The sequence below is a fragment of the Tremella mesenterica genome, assembly GCF_000271645.1.
Source record: "Tremella mesenterica DSM 1558 unplaced genomic scaffold TREMEscaffold_1, whole genome shotgun sequence".
Lineage (NCBI taxonomy): Eukaryota > Fungi > Basidiomycota > Tremellomycetes > Tremellales > Tremellaceae > Tremella > Tremella mesenterica.
Genome location: NW_006711225.1, coordinates 4920153 through 4934303, shown reverse-complemented (window position 1 = coordinate 4934303; position 14151 = coordinate 4920153). Strand labels below are relative to the sequence as shown.

The 14151-nt window shown below is 46.9% G+C and overlaps 6 protein-coding genes across 6 annotated transcripts; 1 reads left to right on the top strand and 5 right to left on the bottom strand.

Annotated features, from left to right (window-relative positions):
- Positions 1-1446: 1446 nt before the first annotated feature.
- On the top strand, positions 1447-3001 carry TREMEDRAFT_59563 (uncharacterized protein; the record flags this gene model as incomplete). Its single annotated transcript, XM_007001664.1, has 2 exons — positions 1447-1515; positions 1688-3001. The coding sequence occupies 2 exons, from the start codon at positions 1447-1449 to the stop codon at positions 2999-3001; spliced, it is 1383 nt and encodes a 460-aa protein (XP_007001726.1).
- A 470-nt stretch (positions 3002-3471) lies between these two features.
- On the bottom strand, positions 3472-5041 carry TREMEDRAFT_59562 (uncharacterized protein; the record flags this gene model as incomplete). The annotated part of the gene is made up of 2 exons (XM_007001663.1): positions 3472-4874; positions 4957-5041. The coding sequence occupies 2 exons, from the start codon at positions 5039-5041 to the stop codon at positions 3472-3474; spliced, it is 1488 nt and encodes a 495-aa protein (XP_007001725.1).
- Positions 5042-5501: 460 nt separating this feature from the next.
- Positions 5502-6260, bottom strand: TREMEDRAFT_59561 (uncharacterized protein; the record flags this gene model as incomplete). Its single annotated transcript, XM_007001662.1, has 2 exons — positions 5502-6202; positions 6245-6260. The coding sequence occupies 2 exons, from the start codon at positions 6258-6260 to the stop codon at positions 5502-5504; spliced, it is 717 nt and encodes a 238-aa protein (XP_007001724.1).
- A 1668-nt stretch (positions 6261-7928) lies between these two features.
- TREMEDRAFT_59560 (uncharacterized protein) lies at positions 7929-11294 on the bottom strand (the record flags this gene model as incomplete). The annotated part of the gene is made up of 4 exons (XM_007001661.1): positions 7929-8431; positions 8987-9585; positions 9737-9771; positions 10761-11294. 4 exons carry the CDS (start codon positions 11292-11294, stop codon positions 7929-7931), a joined length of 1671 nt encoding a protein of 556 aa, XP_007001723.1.
- A 1196-nt stretch (positions 11295-12490) lies between these two features.
- On the bottom strand, positions 12491-12893 carry TREMEDRAFT_59559 (uncharacterized protein; the record flags this gene model as incomplete). The annotated part of the gene is made up of 2 exons (XM_007001660.1): positions 12491-12637; positions 12723-12893. 2 exons carry the CDS (start codon positions 12891-12893, stop codon positions 12491-12493), a joined length of 318 nt encoding a protein of 105 aa, XP_007001722.1.
- A 330-nt stretch (positions 12894-13223) lies between these two features.
- TREMEDRAFT_25378 (uncharacterized protein) lies at positions 13224-14104 on the bottom strand (the record flags this gene model as incomplete). The annotated part of the gene is made up of 5 exons (XM_007000559.1): positions 13224-13292; positions 13348-13411; positions 13459-13526; positions 13580-13815; positions 13843-14104. Coding segments are annotated over 5 exons (699 nt in total), but the record flags the coding sequence as incomplete, so codon positions are not given.
- Positions 14105-14151: the final 47 nt, after the last annotated feature.

Sequence of the window (14151 nt, the reverse complement as noted above, 5' to 3'; positions counted from 1 at the left end):
GATCAATTGAAGCATACTCATTCACACCTGTCACTGCTGACACCGTCTCAGTCTCAGTGACAGTAGCTGTCACAGTTGCAGTTTCCGTAACGGTCTGAGAGCCCTGAGAACTTCGACATTCCGAAAGTGCACGATCAGCATTACGACCTTGGTTGAGGACGGTAGCAGCTAAACATACGGTTACAGTTGCCATACTGAGAGCGAAGATTGGGCTTGTCTAGACTCAGTATTGATTCTTATTTGAAGGTAAGGTATTTGACTCACTCCTTCTTCACGATCAGGCATTGTAATGGTTTATGTATCTTTCTTGATGTTGGTTGTTATTAGTTGAGATTCAGAGATGTAAGGTATGTTGCAACTGAGAGGTCTACGAGTTTAGAAGGGATTGGATGATCAAGGGGTTTATGTAGTTATGAGGAATGAGTTAAACGGGGCGGAGATTAGATATACGACATCTTCGTTAAAAACTCGTTTGATACCTTTGATCTCGGTTCTGAGAGAAGAGCATGTTTCATTATTTAGCGAGAAAACGGATAGGAAGAGATATGAAACCCCAAGACAAAATAGACAGACTGTAAGAAAATGAATGGAAGTTTTGACGTATGTATGAATGAGATGAAAGGCGTATTATCAAATAATAAAATAATAGGAAAGAGTAGATACGTATGTGACCACGACCATGAAAAGAAATTGATTGAAATGAAATGTCACGGGTGAGTGCGCTCACTAGATCTTCGGATAAGTGGTCTCTCAATCTTGCTTCAAATTTGAACAAAGTCTTTTCACAAGTAAGGTATTGTATTACACATTCTCTATACCTGTCAAGAGGATATCTGACATTTCATTTGTCCAATCCAGAAAGTATGAGTCCTCGAGGTATCAGCAAGAAATGACAAGAAGAAAAGAATGTGGCACCCCCTTCAGTCAATTTCTCAATCTCAAAACGCCACAAACACTATTATTCATCCATACATTCCATCCTGTGATAGCAAAGAAGTAGTATCGATACACTATCATTCTCTCACTTTCTAACATGAACTCAAGCATCACGGAAGGGATTATATGCCATAAAGAAAGTAAAGAAATTCGTGGAATGTATTACCAACGACTAGTGACGTTTACGTCACATGACATTTCTTCGTCATTCCTAACACCACTTGATCCTATAACGATCGAGAAATGAGAAAATGGTGGAATGTAGATTGTTCGATCGGGTTTTCTTCATGACATATATGTTATACTCTTCTTCTCTCCTTCTCTTTTATCCTCTTCCTTCTCATATTTCCTCTCCTTCATTGTGTTTTGTATCCTAATCACTCCTCTGACTGTCTCCTTTACCTCGATTCTTCTTCTCATCTCGACTCCCTACGTTCCTCTTCCTCCTTATATTATTTCACAGGGTTCGTGGAGTAGCCACGGTAGCCCGACCTACTCTACTGCTTCAACATGCCCGGAATGAATATCCCCAACGTCTTTGGACAGGTCCCGAGTGGTGTGTTTGGTCCCGACAAGAATGTGAGTATATTTTCTTGACCTGCACTTCTTCACTGCTTCCTCATTCCTCACTCCTGACTCCTGTGACATATATGTGTACTATGTACACTGTACTATTACAAGGGTCAGTACCCAGAGAAATAGACGTGGCTATCTATGGTCGAGTGGAATGAATGTAGAGTTGACTGTATAGGTAGACAGAAATGTTCCCTCTTCATATTCCCAATCCAGTCCGGAAGATACCAATACCCCTTCCATGACCTGGGATTCTCCCTTGACATCGTCGACAAATGAATATCTCCAAACTCCCTTTACCCCTTCTCCTAATGAAACCCAAGTGCCACTTCCTCCTCAACCGTCTAAAGTACCTCCACATTCCCCAAGCTTGAAAGAAAACAACACACTTCTCATGAGAGGTTTAGGTATTGGTAGACCATCAACTCCCCATATTTCTGAAACTTCCATGGAATCAACAGGACAAAATCAACGTTTTTCCACTTCCAAACGTCATAGTCGGAAGTATAGTTATGCTTCTACTCCTTGGAATGGTGTTTTATCTTTCGGTAATCAAACTCCTCGAAATGGACAAGAAGGTAGTTCGTTATCTTCCAAACGATCAGATTCCTCTCCAGGAAAAGAAGAACGTCGATCGTCAGATTCACAATTAACGGACAGAGGTATGATGGAACAAAAACGTCGATCGATGGTTTGGACCACACCAAGAGGAAGTTCTTTACCTTCTTCTCGACCATTGGATGAAACTTCAGAACTTGATAGTTTTCCGGAGATAGAAGGACAATATGATTCTGAAAGAAATCATCATAGATCTAGACCGGATTATCGCCATCTTCTTAAATCGAATACTCTCTTTCCCAGAAGATCCGACGAAACTATAGCATCTCATCAAACACCTGCTTCTCCTATGAGTCCTGTAGGTCGCAATACTTTTCTGTCGGCGAGAAGCTTCGACAAATGGGATCTCAAAGTTTCAAAGTTAGCCACGGGTGGAGTTCCTAGGATGAACACTGATAAGGATGAAGAAGGAGATACATTATCTCATGTAATTAGTACCCTCAGTCTTAGCTCATATGACGGTGATAGGGGTGGGGAAGGATCTGGAGGGACTGAGAATTCTCAAGATACGGCAACCCTCTCTGGAGAGAATTTCTGGGTATCAGAGGAAATGTATGTCATTGGCAAGGGCAGGGATCTTGAGGAAGAGCCAGGATCACCGGAGGCCCTAGAGATGAGAGCCAAACGTCGTAGAATCAGACGAAATACCGAACAGAGCTCTCGAGTCACTTCCACTTCCTCATCCTCGCTTAAAAGAGCTCGTCGTGCTTCTCAGGTGGTTCTACAGAGTACCAATAATCTTCCGGATGTGGAGATGGTGGAGTTTTCTGGAATGGGAGTCGCAAGTCAGGGTGAAGGTAGCGCAAGAGACATTCGTCCAGTTTTCCATGAATCGGAAACGATGGATATGGATATGGATATAGATATGGATTGATATTGGGAGATACAGATGATGGTTTCACTCACCTATTACAATGGACACTTGAAGTGTCAATTGGCACCCGTCGACCTCAGCCGGACTGGGTCGGAAGGGTGTGAGCTGGGAAGAGGAAGTTTCTTGTGTTTCGATACCCTGTATGACTCTGAAATGTTGTATTTGCATGTATCATGTAGACTGCTTTGTTTGTCCCTGACAGTCATTATCAGTAAGCCATGAGATTATCGTTGGATCAAGATCAACCAGCGCAAATGCGAAGTGGGGATCTCCGTTCTTGAACAGATGTTTGAACATGTAACCAGTATCGGTAGATCTGTTATGAGTAGATAAGCTCTTGACCGCAACACGCCATTTACTCCAATAATATTCTGCATGTTCTCTATCGATACAGCATCGCATGATGACCACTCACGACCAAGGTCAATGTATACTTCTCCCGTATCATACAGTATATATCTTCAATCTCCCTAGTTCATCCGCACCCGTTTCTCACCCCTCCTCTGATTTTGTCCTTCGTCAGGTGTAGTATGTCTCCCATCAAATATGCTCTGCATGGTCGATTGAGCAGTCTTCCAGCGCTTTCCAAGATCTTCGTTCTCTCTCTTTGTATTTTCGTATGCTTGAAGAAGTTTTGTATGTGCATATCGGAGATCGGCAAGATAACTAAGAGTCCAATCCAAAGTGAATCGACCGGTACTGAGCCCATCGACTAACTCTTTATAAATGGTCTCGGGTGGAGGGTACGGCTTGACTACTGGTGGATTACCTGGTTGAGGCTGGTTTGGAAGTGCCGAGTTTGGTGTTGGATTGGTACTGCTTACTCCTGTGTGGTTTGGTACAGACCCTCGATCTGAACAGAAAGGACGATTCTGGGGATGATTGATATGCTCGTTCGGGATGTGGACTTGCTGATTGAGAGAGGGATATTGACTGAGAAAGGGTTGATTGTGAGTGAGATGCTGATTAAGAGCTGGTTGTCGATTGAGAGATGAATGACCGGGTAATGAATGGGTACGAGGGAGATGAAATTCTGCTTGCGAAGGCAATGGAGCAGGATAAAGTTGTTGAAAGGTATGTAAAGACATAGGTTGCTTCGCGTGGGGTAAACAATTGTCTGATTTACTGAGGGCGGAGTGTGATGGTACTTGGACTTGAGGATTGGTATGATGAACCTGATCATTCTGTCCAAGTCGATTGTCTCCCCCTACCTGGTGGACATTTTCCAAGGGGGTCATGTTTGAATCAGGGATGTTCGGGAGGGGTGTCGAGACAGTGTTGATGGTAAGGGGAGGAGTTGGTAAGTGGGAATGTTCTTTCCCCAGATGACCTTCTGAAATTCTTCGTCCACTCGTAGCACATGAGGTTGGTTTCCGACTAAGGACAGCTTGGACTATCTCGGTATATTGGGCCGGGGTGATCTGAAGTGTGATCATTCCATTCGCGACCTGGGAGGCGGATAAACCAGCGAGGGCTTGAGATTGATGAAAAGGTGATTCATCAGTAGACAATTGTGTGGGTTTCAAGGGTTGTGGTTTTGGGGCCTTGCCGGTCATGGGAAAAGAAGCAGGTGTAGTGGTGACGACATTCCTTTCGGTTAAACGTTGGACGGTTCGTGGAGAGAAAGACGATGGTTTGTGACGAGCGGCCAGCTGTTCGATCTCATATGAGACGGTAAAAGAGGGGATAGTGATCTTCTTGAAGGCTGTCTCTGCGGTATCGGTAGATTTGCACCCTGGGGGAGGAGAAGCCGGGGCAACCTTTCCTTCTACGGACTTGGAAGGTTCCGAAGTAGCTGCTAGTGGTTCTGGGGCGGAGGATGTCTCAGATGAGGACGATGAGTGGTGGATAGGAGATAGGACTCCAGTAAGTTCTACAATTCAGCTCATAGAGACCTTCAAGCCAACGAGGAGGAAAGGCTGGGATAGGTAGAGACTGACTATGGATCCACTCACTATCGAAGTACTCCTCTTTCTTTGATGATGGGGGTGACATTATTATCTCATCCGGAGAAGCCACAGTGACTTGTAAAGAAGACATTCTCTTCTATGTGGATAGTGGTGATACGAAAAAGTTGAAAAGAAGGAATGTGAATGAAAGAAGAAACGAAAAAGTTGAGAAGTTTTGAGAAGCCTGGGTGAATGTTTGTGGCTGATCGTTCCTGGTCTCACCACGAGGGTCCTTTGATTCCGAATCTTCGTCCACATGTATCATTTGATGGTAGGTATGCTGCAAAGTTGATCAGTGTGGTTCCACCATGTGTGTTCTGACCCCAGAACTTACAACTTTACTATGTATGGACATACACCAACTCCGTGCGCCGGCAGCCAGGAAGGAAAGTGGCGCTGCCACTTGGTGTCGTGAACGTGGCGGCTTGGGTGCCACAGTCCTTCATCGGGATGTGAGTCAGGTACTCGTATGGAACGGTCAGACAACATTATGCATCAAGATACATGAAACCAGAAGTAGAGATCAAAGATGCTACATATAAATATATCCATCACATCAGAAACCTGATAGCTACTGCAGGAGCAACTAAGCCTACCAAACTCCCAACACCCAATCGACTTCCATCGTTCACTACCACAGTTGTGACGGCTCCCGCGGGTGGTACAGTCTGTCGCACGGTCTGCGTGATGATTTGCCCAGCAGTCGGAGTGATGGTCTCTACAGATGGAGCTGGCGTGATCGTAGTGACATATGGGGTTGGACCCAGAATATCTGATGTCGAAGTTGAATACTCAATCTCCGTGGTCTCAGCTGACACACAAGTTATTGGGGTGGCCGAGTAAACCAGACTGACAACTTTAGTGCTTGTCACATCACACTTATGTGTCTCTATTTCCTCACCCTCTACTGTGAGTAGCGGACCCAACTCAAGGGGCTGTCCTGGGATGTATCCCCCAGATACTATAGTGATATATCCCGGATATGTGCTGGTTGTGTAAGTCGTAGCTGTTGGTCCATAGGGACAATTATCATCATAATCGTGTTTCTTCTGTAGAAATGGGGTGATGAGAGCTTTCATAGTATCTGAAGACACATGAGAAGCATACTCTTCTGTAAACGATACGTTGAAAATTGTGGGAGTAGGTTCGATGAAATCATCTTGAAGGGAGAGAGAAGTGTTGAATTCGGCAGGATGGGCACTACCAACACCGGAAGCTGCTAAGAAACCCGTTAAGACTGATGCTAGTGAAACTTTCCGTCAGATAACTCCATGGGGGGTAATAGAAGACTCACCTGTGGTCGGACGCATTTTAAACGGTGATAAATTACAGGTAGATGAGTGGAAAAGAGGGAGGAGAGAAAGATGAGGAAGTCTGAAAATCAAGAGAAGGCCATTTTTGAACGTAAGAAGTATCAACTCCGACTCGGACGTTCCTTTCATGACTAGCAAAGACAACATACGACGTCATCGACTTGGCGTATCACATGATGTCCTCCGTCAACCGTTTCATTCCTCACACGCGTGAGGGGTCCGAGAGGCTAGACAGGATGAGACAGAATTGTATCCTTCAGATCCCATGTCCGAGGGGATGTCGGAGCCCACGACTTGCATGTTACATAGATGATAGAGAGTAGTTTTACTTGAACACGAGGGGCAGTGAACGGAGCTACTTCAATCACCCTATGCTTTTGGTTTACCCCTTGAATACAGATTTGAAACGTCCGATCTATACGGGTTAAGCAATTAGAAGATCATCCTTTTTCCCTTCTCATCTTGTTTCGAGATCACCTTTCATCTCCTAGGAAGTTGAGGACGATCTCACGAGAATCCCCGACACCGTCAGGAGTTATATAGTCTACCTCTTAACCCTTATCCCCATCATCCAGACTAAGAATCAAACATGTCCTTCAATTCTAGAACTCCAGGTTACCCCCAAAGCGCCTTACGAGGATCTCCAGACCAACAAGGTCCTGAGGACAATGAGTCCATGATAGTCCACACTGGTAGCCGTAGAAATCGGTCTACCCAAGGGGACGCCACATACGGGCGAAACGATCCCACACTAGGTATCTTGATGACTGGACATAGTCAAGTCTCAAATCGTCACCAACAACGTAGCACAAGATCTGTGCAACCAGCAACCAGTGACTTATGGTAGGTTGTTGCTCTGTTATTGAAGTAAAGATACTGAAATGTCAGCATTGCTGGTGCGGCTAGCCTGATTCTTGGGACAGTCCAGTGTATTGACAGCTGTGTTGCTGATTGCAATGATGAGCACTGGACCCCTGACACAGATACAAGTCAAACAAGACGCCGGAGAGGAAGGCAAACACAGCAAACAAGAACATTCCCTGGTAATGTGGGGTATGTGCAGACTGAGGCGGAGCCTTTCATGGGGTCCTCAGATGGATATGCCACACAAGCGGTGATGACCTATGAAATGCATGACCTGGAGGAAGGTGAGACTGAAGATGGACAGACAACGGGAGATCAGTCGACAACTGTTGTCACTTATACAATGAATGACCAAGGAAGAACTAGGCAGTGAAAGAGAAGATTATCATAGATGATGCAGGAATAACTTTAGGACATGACGTGTGTACATACATAGCACCAGTCAAATGATCAATGCAGAGGACCATGAAACCACAAAAGCTGATCTATCCCATGATTCAAGCGTGACATACACATATAGTAATACATATACACACTATCTAGTGGTGTGCGTAATCACCATGGCATTCTGATCAGTCACCATTACAAACAACTTACAAGACACTCCCTTCAAAGTCCTGCACCTACTCTCCTGAATGGCTCATCCAATGTCCCACCAAAATACAATACAGCTCTTTTCAATAGCACATTCTTTCTGATTCTTCACATGACGTACCAACCAGCTCTCCGAGAAAGGTTGGCTGTCCATAAGTATGATTGTGCAATCTCCTTCATTATCACATGTCAACCTGTAAAGTTGGTTCATGAGGGGAGATATTGTTGTCTTGGAACTTCTTCCACAATGTAGGAAGACAACGTGACGGTTTTGACTCCTGTAATGTCTTCCACAGTGGTGCATAACATATGAGGGATTGACGATGAGGAGGAATCTTCCCTCTTTGCTACTTCAAGATCCCTACTTGGACAGGTAGGGAGAATAGGGGGGCTCTCCGGAACTTTTATCACACCTTGCTCAGTTTCCGACTTGCTAAGTATCAAGCATGTTTCCATATGACCACAATCTACCTCCGTTGGCGAGGGGGTACCGAATGAACCACCGGTATCACCTGAGACTTGGGAAAACTCTACCTTCACTATGGCAGGATCTGAGCTGGCTATGAGCCAGGAATTAGGGCATTGAGAATCCAGATTGGAGAGAGACGAAGTATGGGTGATTACTGAGGAGTCGACATGATATCCTCCGGCATGGCAAGCTCCGTAGTCAGCTAAATCCGATGCGGCTAGGGGACAGGTATCTAAATAAGCTAGTTCGGTCATTCAATATGCTGAAGTAGATCTCCGGGACGGAGAGATAGAAAATGTATCAAATGGGTGGGATCGAAAGTATGAGTTGGGGGAATGAATGTGACTTAAGTATCTCCTAGAGGGTGAATCCGTGCGCCATACTCTTCTCTGTCTAGAAAGGAAAGATGGGATGAAGGCCACGAAACCAGTACTGTTTCCAAAGAAGGCGGGATATAGCACCCCCCCCCCCGCCCCGGTACCGCCTGAAAGCGATGACGGTCCAATAGCCACGGAAAAGAAACGTGTCCGTCTCGGCCGCGGGATCCGTGCGAAGTGGGCTTCACCCGGAGGCGAGACAAATTCTTCCCTGTGACCTGTGTCAACTTCCTGGTCCTTCTTAAGACTGCATACATAGCTACTGTTCAAGCGGTCACATTTCAGAGGAGCTTTACAGTCCTTCTTAACGCTCCACGCTTCCATAATCTCCTGTCCAATTTCCCCCTCGATCAGCTTTTCCGTCCGGTCTCATGTTCCTTTCCCTCCAACAAGTCGTAAGAAGCGGCCAGGGACAGTACGTGTGGAGGAAGAGGCTTCGGGGGAAGAGGTATTGGGTGAATCATCTGCTATCATCTCTTCGGGGATGACCTCCGTCGATTGTGGAGCATCTTCTTCTCCCCCGTACAGACCCAACGACGGAGGTGGGTTACGCTCCGGGTTCGCCATGTCGAACTCGATCCTTGTGAGGTTGATGAGTTGTAATAGTTCCATAGGACCGTACCAAGACCAAAAGGTATTGTTGGTATTTTCAAGCTGTAAGGGAAGGGGGTTCCAATCAAGACCGAGTCCATGAGGTATAGTCTCCAAACTCTGGGCTTCAGGACAAGTCAAGAAACACTGGACAGCTCCTTCCTTGTCTTCCACCAGGCTTGGGGTGAGGTCGGGGAGATACTTGGTGAACTCATCCGTGATCGTTTGGAAGGGCAGACTAGAAGTAGGGTGATCATTCGAGATGGAGACAGTTGGGTTAGGGATAGGAGTGGGGAGAAATCTCGAAACAGCCTCATAGACATCGGTCACAGGTTCATTAATAGGTGATCCGAAGGAAGCTGTCAGGTAAACCATTAATACGAATGTGAAGTGTTTATAATCCGATTGGAGCTTAGGAGGGTGACCACTATTCAAATAGCATTCTTCAGGCTGTACAGAGACGGATACGATCAAGTTTGACACTCCGCCGATGAAGGGTGCGTGAGAAAAGCAAGAAAAGTGGTGGTGGTGGTGGGGGGGGGGGGGGGAGATTCACTACGGCCTCTTGAAGTACTCACTTTTCGAATGGAGGGAGAGAATGAACGCCGTTAGCCTATCTCGGTCATGATGACAAATTGTACATATCCGTAAGACTACCTCATTAGACGCGAGCTTGGTCAGTGGGATATGAGCTTAGCCCGGGGATGAGACATGGAGACAGAGTGGATAAGTTCCTCGGTCTGAAATGAGAAGAGAAGAGTTATTTGGCTAAAGGTCTACGGTCAAGGAAGAGAAGTCAGACGGTGTCTTCCTGAAAGGGATAACTAAAGGACATGGGATCGATCGGGAGATCGGGGTATTTTGACTAATCCCATCGGGGTTAGACTGGTGGGTGATATCCGGAGCCCAGAAACGTTCCTTGGAAGTCGATACGGCTGAGGAAAGATGACCTTCGGTACGTCAACGGGTCAAAAGATGGCTGATCAGAGGTGGATATAGAACACATCAACTCGCATGTACGTAGTATCGAGTACTAGCAATATTCCCTGAAACTAGCTAGCATAGACGATATCAGAGAAGAATGAAGAGCGTTTGAGGTAAGTGGTCGTTCTTCGACAATGAGGACGAAAGGGGGATTTTAGCACGGGATGCTCGAACAATACCACCAGTGTCATTGGTTAGCAGAGGGGCATTGAGAGAAAGACGTCCTAATATCGACATGCCATGTGCGAAGTAAACTGGTGAGACATGCTACTGTAGGACGGACTCCTCACTCTCGGCGGAGATGTAACAAGTCAAGCTCCAGGCAGGAAAAAGGTCAATTCCGCAGACGAAGACGTACATATGAGATCTTCTCCTGAATCGTTGATTCACAACGGAAAATTCAGTAATCAGGATATGATCTCAACTTTGGAAGTAGTAGGCAGAGTTTGAATACGTATATGCAGGATATCAGAGAGGTATAGTCAGTACATCAAGTGAATTTTGACAAGCTATGTACAAGAGGTCTTAGTTGGTACAGTACATGGAACACAAGCTGTTGACACCCTAGCATCAGATCTGAGTGATTGATCACCTTTGAGCCTGGTTGTTCTGGATGACATGAGTGTGACCATATGCCTGGGTAGACAACGAGGAGGCAGTCTTGGTTACTGGTGCTGGTGCGTGAGTAAGAGGGCTTCCGGAAATGCCCCTATCTGTCCGAGGCAATTCCGTGATGCGGAGAGTAGCCCATGCTGGGTGTCCGTCATTTTGGTCAGAACTAGCCTTGGTTGAAGTATGGGTCAGGGGATTGTCATACGCCTGCCAACCATCAATGCCACTGGACACTTGTACTGGAACCGCCCCGGCAGCCAAATTTGGATGGGTATGCTGGGGTGTTAAGTTTTTTGACATCCCTGTTGAAGTTGTGGCTATCCCAGAACCAGGAGCTGATTGTCCATAGAGAGGTTGGCTGGATGGATTTGGGACAAAAGGAAAGCTGGAGCGGTATGGCCGAGTTGGAGATGGAGGTTGCGAGAGGTCATTACTTCCTGTAGCGTTTATTGCAGGTGCTGCGCCGACTACGCCACTACTGGCTAGAAACGTCAGTCCTACTGTTCCGAGAGTGTTGGAACGTGATTTCCTGGAAGACATGTGAAATCAGTAAGTATGTATTGTGGATGAAAGTCACACAAGCAAGTGTTATGCTTGATTTCCTGATCAGTACGCCTTTTATCCCTTACACCACAACCTCATACCCTTAGGGTGAGAAGAGAAACCGTGAGAAATCACCGGGCAACTTGTCATCCCCCTCCCGATCGGGTAGTTTGGAACGGAAGTTTCTCACGAGGACGATAATGGATCGATATTTCATCCGAGGGGCGGGGCGATGCAGCGGTAAAAGATCAATGGAGCAGATTGGAGTGTTGAAGAAGGGAAGGGAAGAAAACGTCGGATGATCTTTCGATTTTTCCATTCATATTGCTTGAACTCTTCAGGAAGGTTTAGGAAGATGATAATGGATCGAAGAATCGTCCGATGAGTGGGTGGTGATAGCATGAGAAGGTGTGAAAACCGTATGCCCGAGTTGGACAAGGTAAGGTGTGAGAATATCCGATACGTTTCTCATGGTCGTAATTTATAATGTCCGTTCAAATGCCGTAAGATGGGAAAGATGACGATCAATGGAAAGTAGGGATTGAATGGAGTGAGATAGGGTGTGAAAGTGGAGAGCCGTGAGGCGATGCTTGAGAAAATGTGTGAAACATTAAGATGGTGTGTCGATTGATGGTGCCCCGATGACCGGCGGGAAAGGGGATGAGGGATGAGGCGATGAGGGATGAGGCGATGAGTGAGGAGTGAGGAGACGCGTCGAGTGAAAAGGTGGGCGGTTGAGAACGTGGGAAGATGAGAAAGTGAGACTCGAAGGCCAATCATTACGAGTTGTGTGAAAGTTTTCGGTAGATGTTTCGGTGGTCGAGAACGGGTTGAATGGTGAAGTTAACAGTGGTGAGAGTCGGGTACGAGTTGTCGGGAAGGAAGAGAGGAAGATGTTTCCGAGTATCAATACATGTATGATGATAACAATGGTCTGTTCATCAGCGTTGGCAAATCATGAGTCGGACAAGGTAATGAGGCGGAATGATGACCAAATCAGAAAAAAGATAATTACGAAAGTCTGTTCTCGAAGCCTTTGTCGGATCGTATGTAATTGAGCTGCATGGCTACCGAATTGGAAGGATGAGGAGACAAATCAGTATGTCAGGACTCTCATCATTCCTCATGCATCAGTCATCACTATCGTGGGCTCCGACAAATAGTAGCCGTCCAGGGGGAGTCGCACAGCGCTATCAATCAAGATTCACGGTAGGGGAAGGGCCTGACTTGGTCTCGGTCGCGGTCGCGGTCGCGGTGCTCGGAGGGGCGACGCTGGGAGGGTCGACGCTCGAAGGGGCGACATTCGAAGGAGTGGGGTCGGCGGTCGTAAGTTGTGTTGGCTGGGGCAATAGCATCTGACCAAGGATTCCCCCTCAATCACTTTTACTCGTGGTCGTCAACGCAGAAGCTGGGACCTGTCCGGACCTGTCTGTCAATGGAGCTCGAAGCTGAGTTTGGGAGTGCGGATGCTAGGGCGGCAGCAACGCTGTTGTTTGAAATCAATTGAGAGCTACTGTTTGAATTCAATTGAAAGCCGTCACTAGCGCTAGTCAGCAATGCCGCCATCGACGCAGCTTTCGTCACAGGGGATCTCATGTCGAAGACTATTTATCAACGGGCAAACCAATGGTGATTGCCGCGGATGTCAGAGACGAATGAGTGCTTGTGTACTGCTATTTATACTCGATGGTAGCTTCACACAGAGGAGACGAGAGGCGCAAGAGGAGAGACATGGGCTACTCGGCCAAGGCGATGCACTAACTTGATCCAAGCTTCTCCCCAAGAATGGAGTGTGCTCTGCGTGGGATCGTTTGCTTAGCGAAGAAGGGAAACCTGATCAGTACGATCAGCGTAAGACCACTATGCATAGCCACTGATGTGTGAACGTCCTCACGATATCTTCCGATGATTTTTTATTTAGTGGATTTATCGTAAAGGACTCCAAGGACACGGCACCATGATTGTAGACCGCATAGATTGGGTCAGTTTGACAGTCTGAAGTGTCAGCAACGAATCAACGGAGTGACGAGATGAAGCTGGCCTCTTGGACAGTCTCAGACCACGTCCCTACGGACCACGCTTGCTCTCTGGTAGACTTGCGTGTCTCCATGTCCCTACGAGTGTCAGTGGCTGTGTGGTTATGAAAGGTAGATGGACCGACGGGTATTGCCAGATATGGTGGACTTCATGTAGCTGGCCAACTTGAGAGAAGAAAGCTCCGACAGGTTGCTGCATCTCAGTTTTGCTACATCCTTCCAAAAATCATGAGCTTTATGACTGACCACAAATCGCCGTCTGGCTTCGAGACCCCTCCGCCCCGCGCTTTCCCCATTCCCAGTAGCTTTCCCCGGTTGGAGACGGTACGACCTCATCTCGAACACACCTCCGCCGGGATAACCCGAGTCTCTTGGGGGTGAGGATGGCCAGAATGAGAATTCGAACACGACCTGATGCTCTCCTTGAAGTGATATGAGGAAGGAGAGCCGCAAGGAGTTTCCGCATCTCCTGTTTTGTTCAGCTTAATTACATCGGTGAATGGGTTGACTGACCGGATCCGAGCGCAAGGCCCGACTGGTTTCGTCCAATCCTCTATAGACTTCGTATTCAAGTATATGGTGGAAATCTCCCACACTGCCAATCGTCGTCTCCCAACTCCCCGTGAGTTTGACCCCACCCAACTCAGCGTAACGTTCCTTCAACGCCGAGAAGTATGCCTCGGCGGCGGCGGCATATTCCGGCCCTCTAGAGGGAAGGACGGTGTGTGTAATCTTCTCGTGGACATACTTACCCCTGCCAACAATCTTGGAATGTTGACCAGAGGGAGTGTCCACGAGACCTAGATAAGCGACCGCCC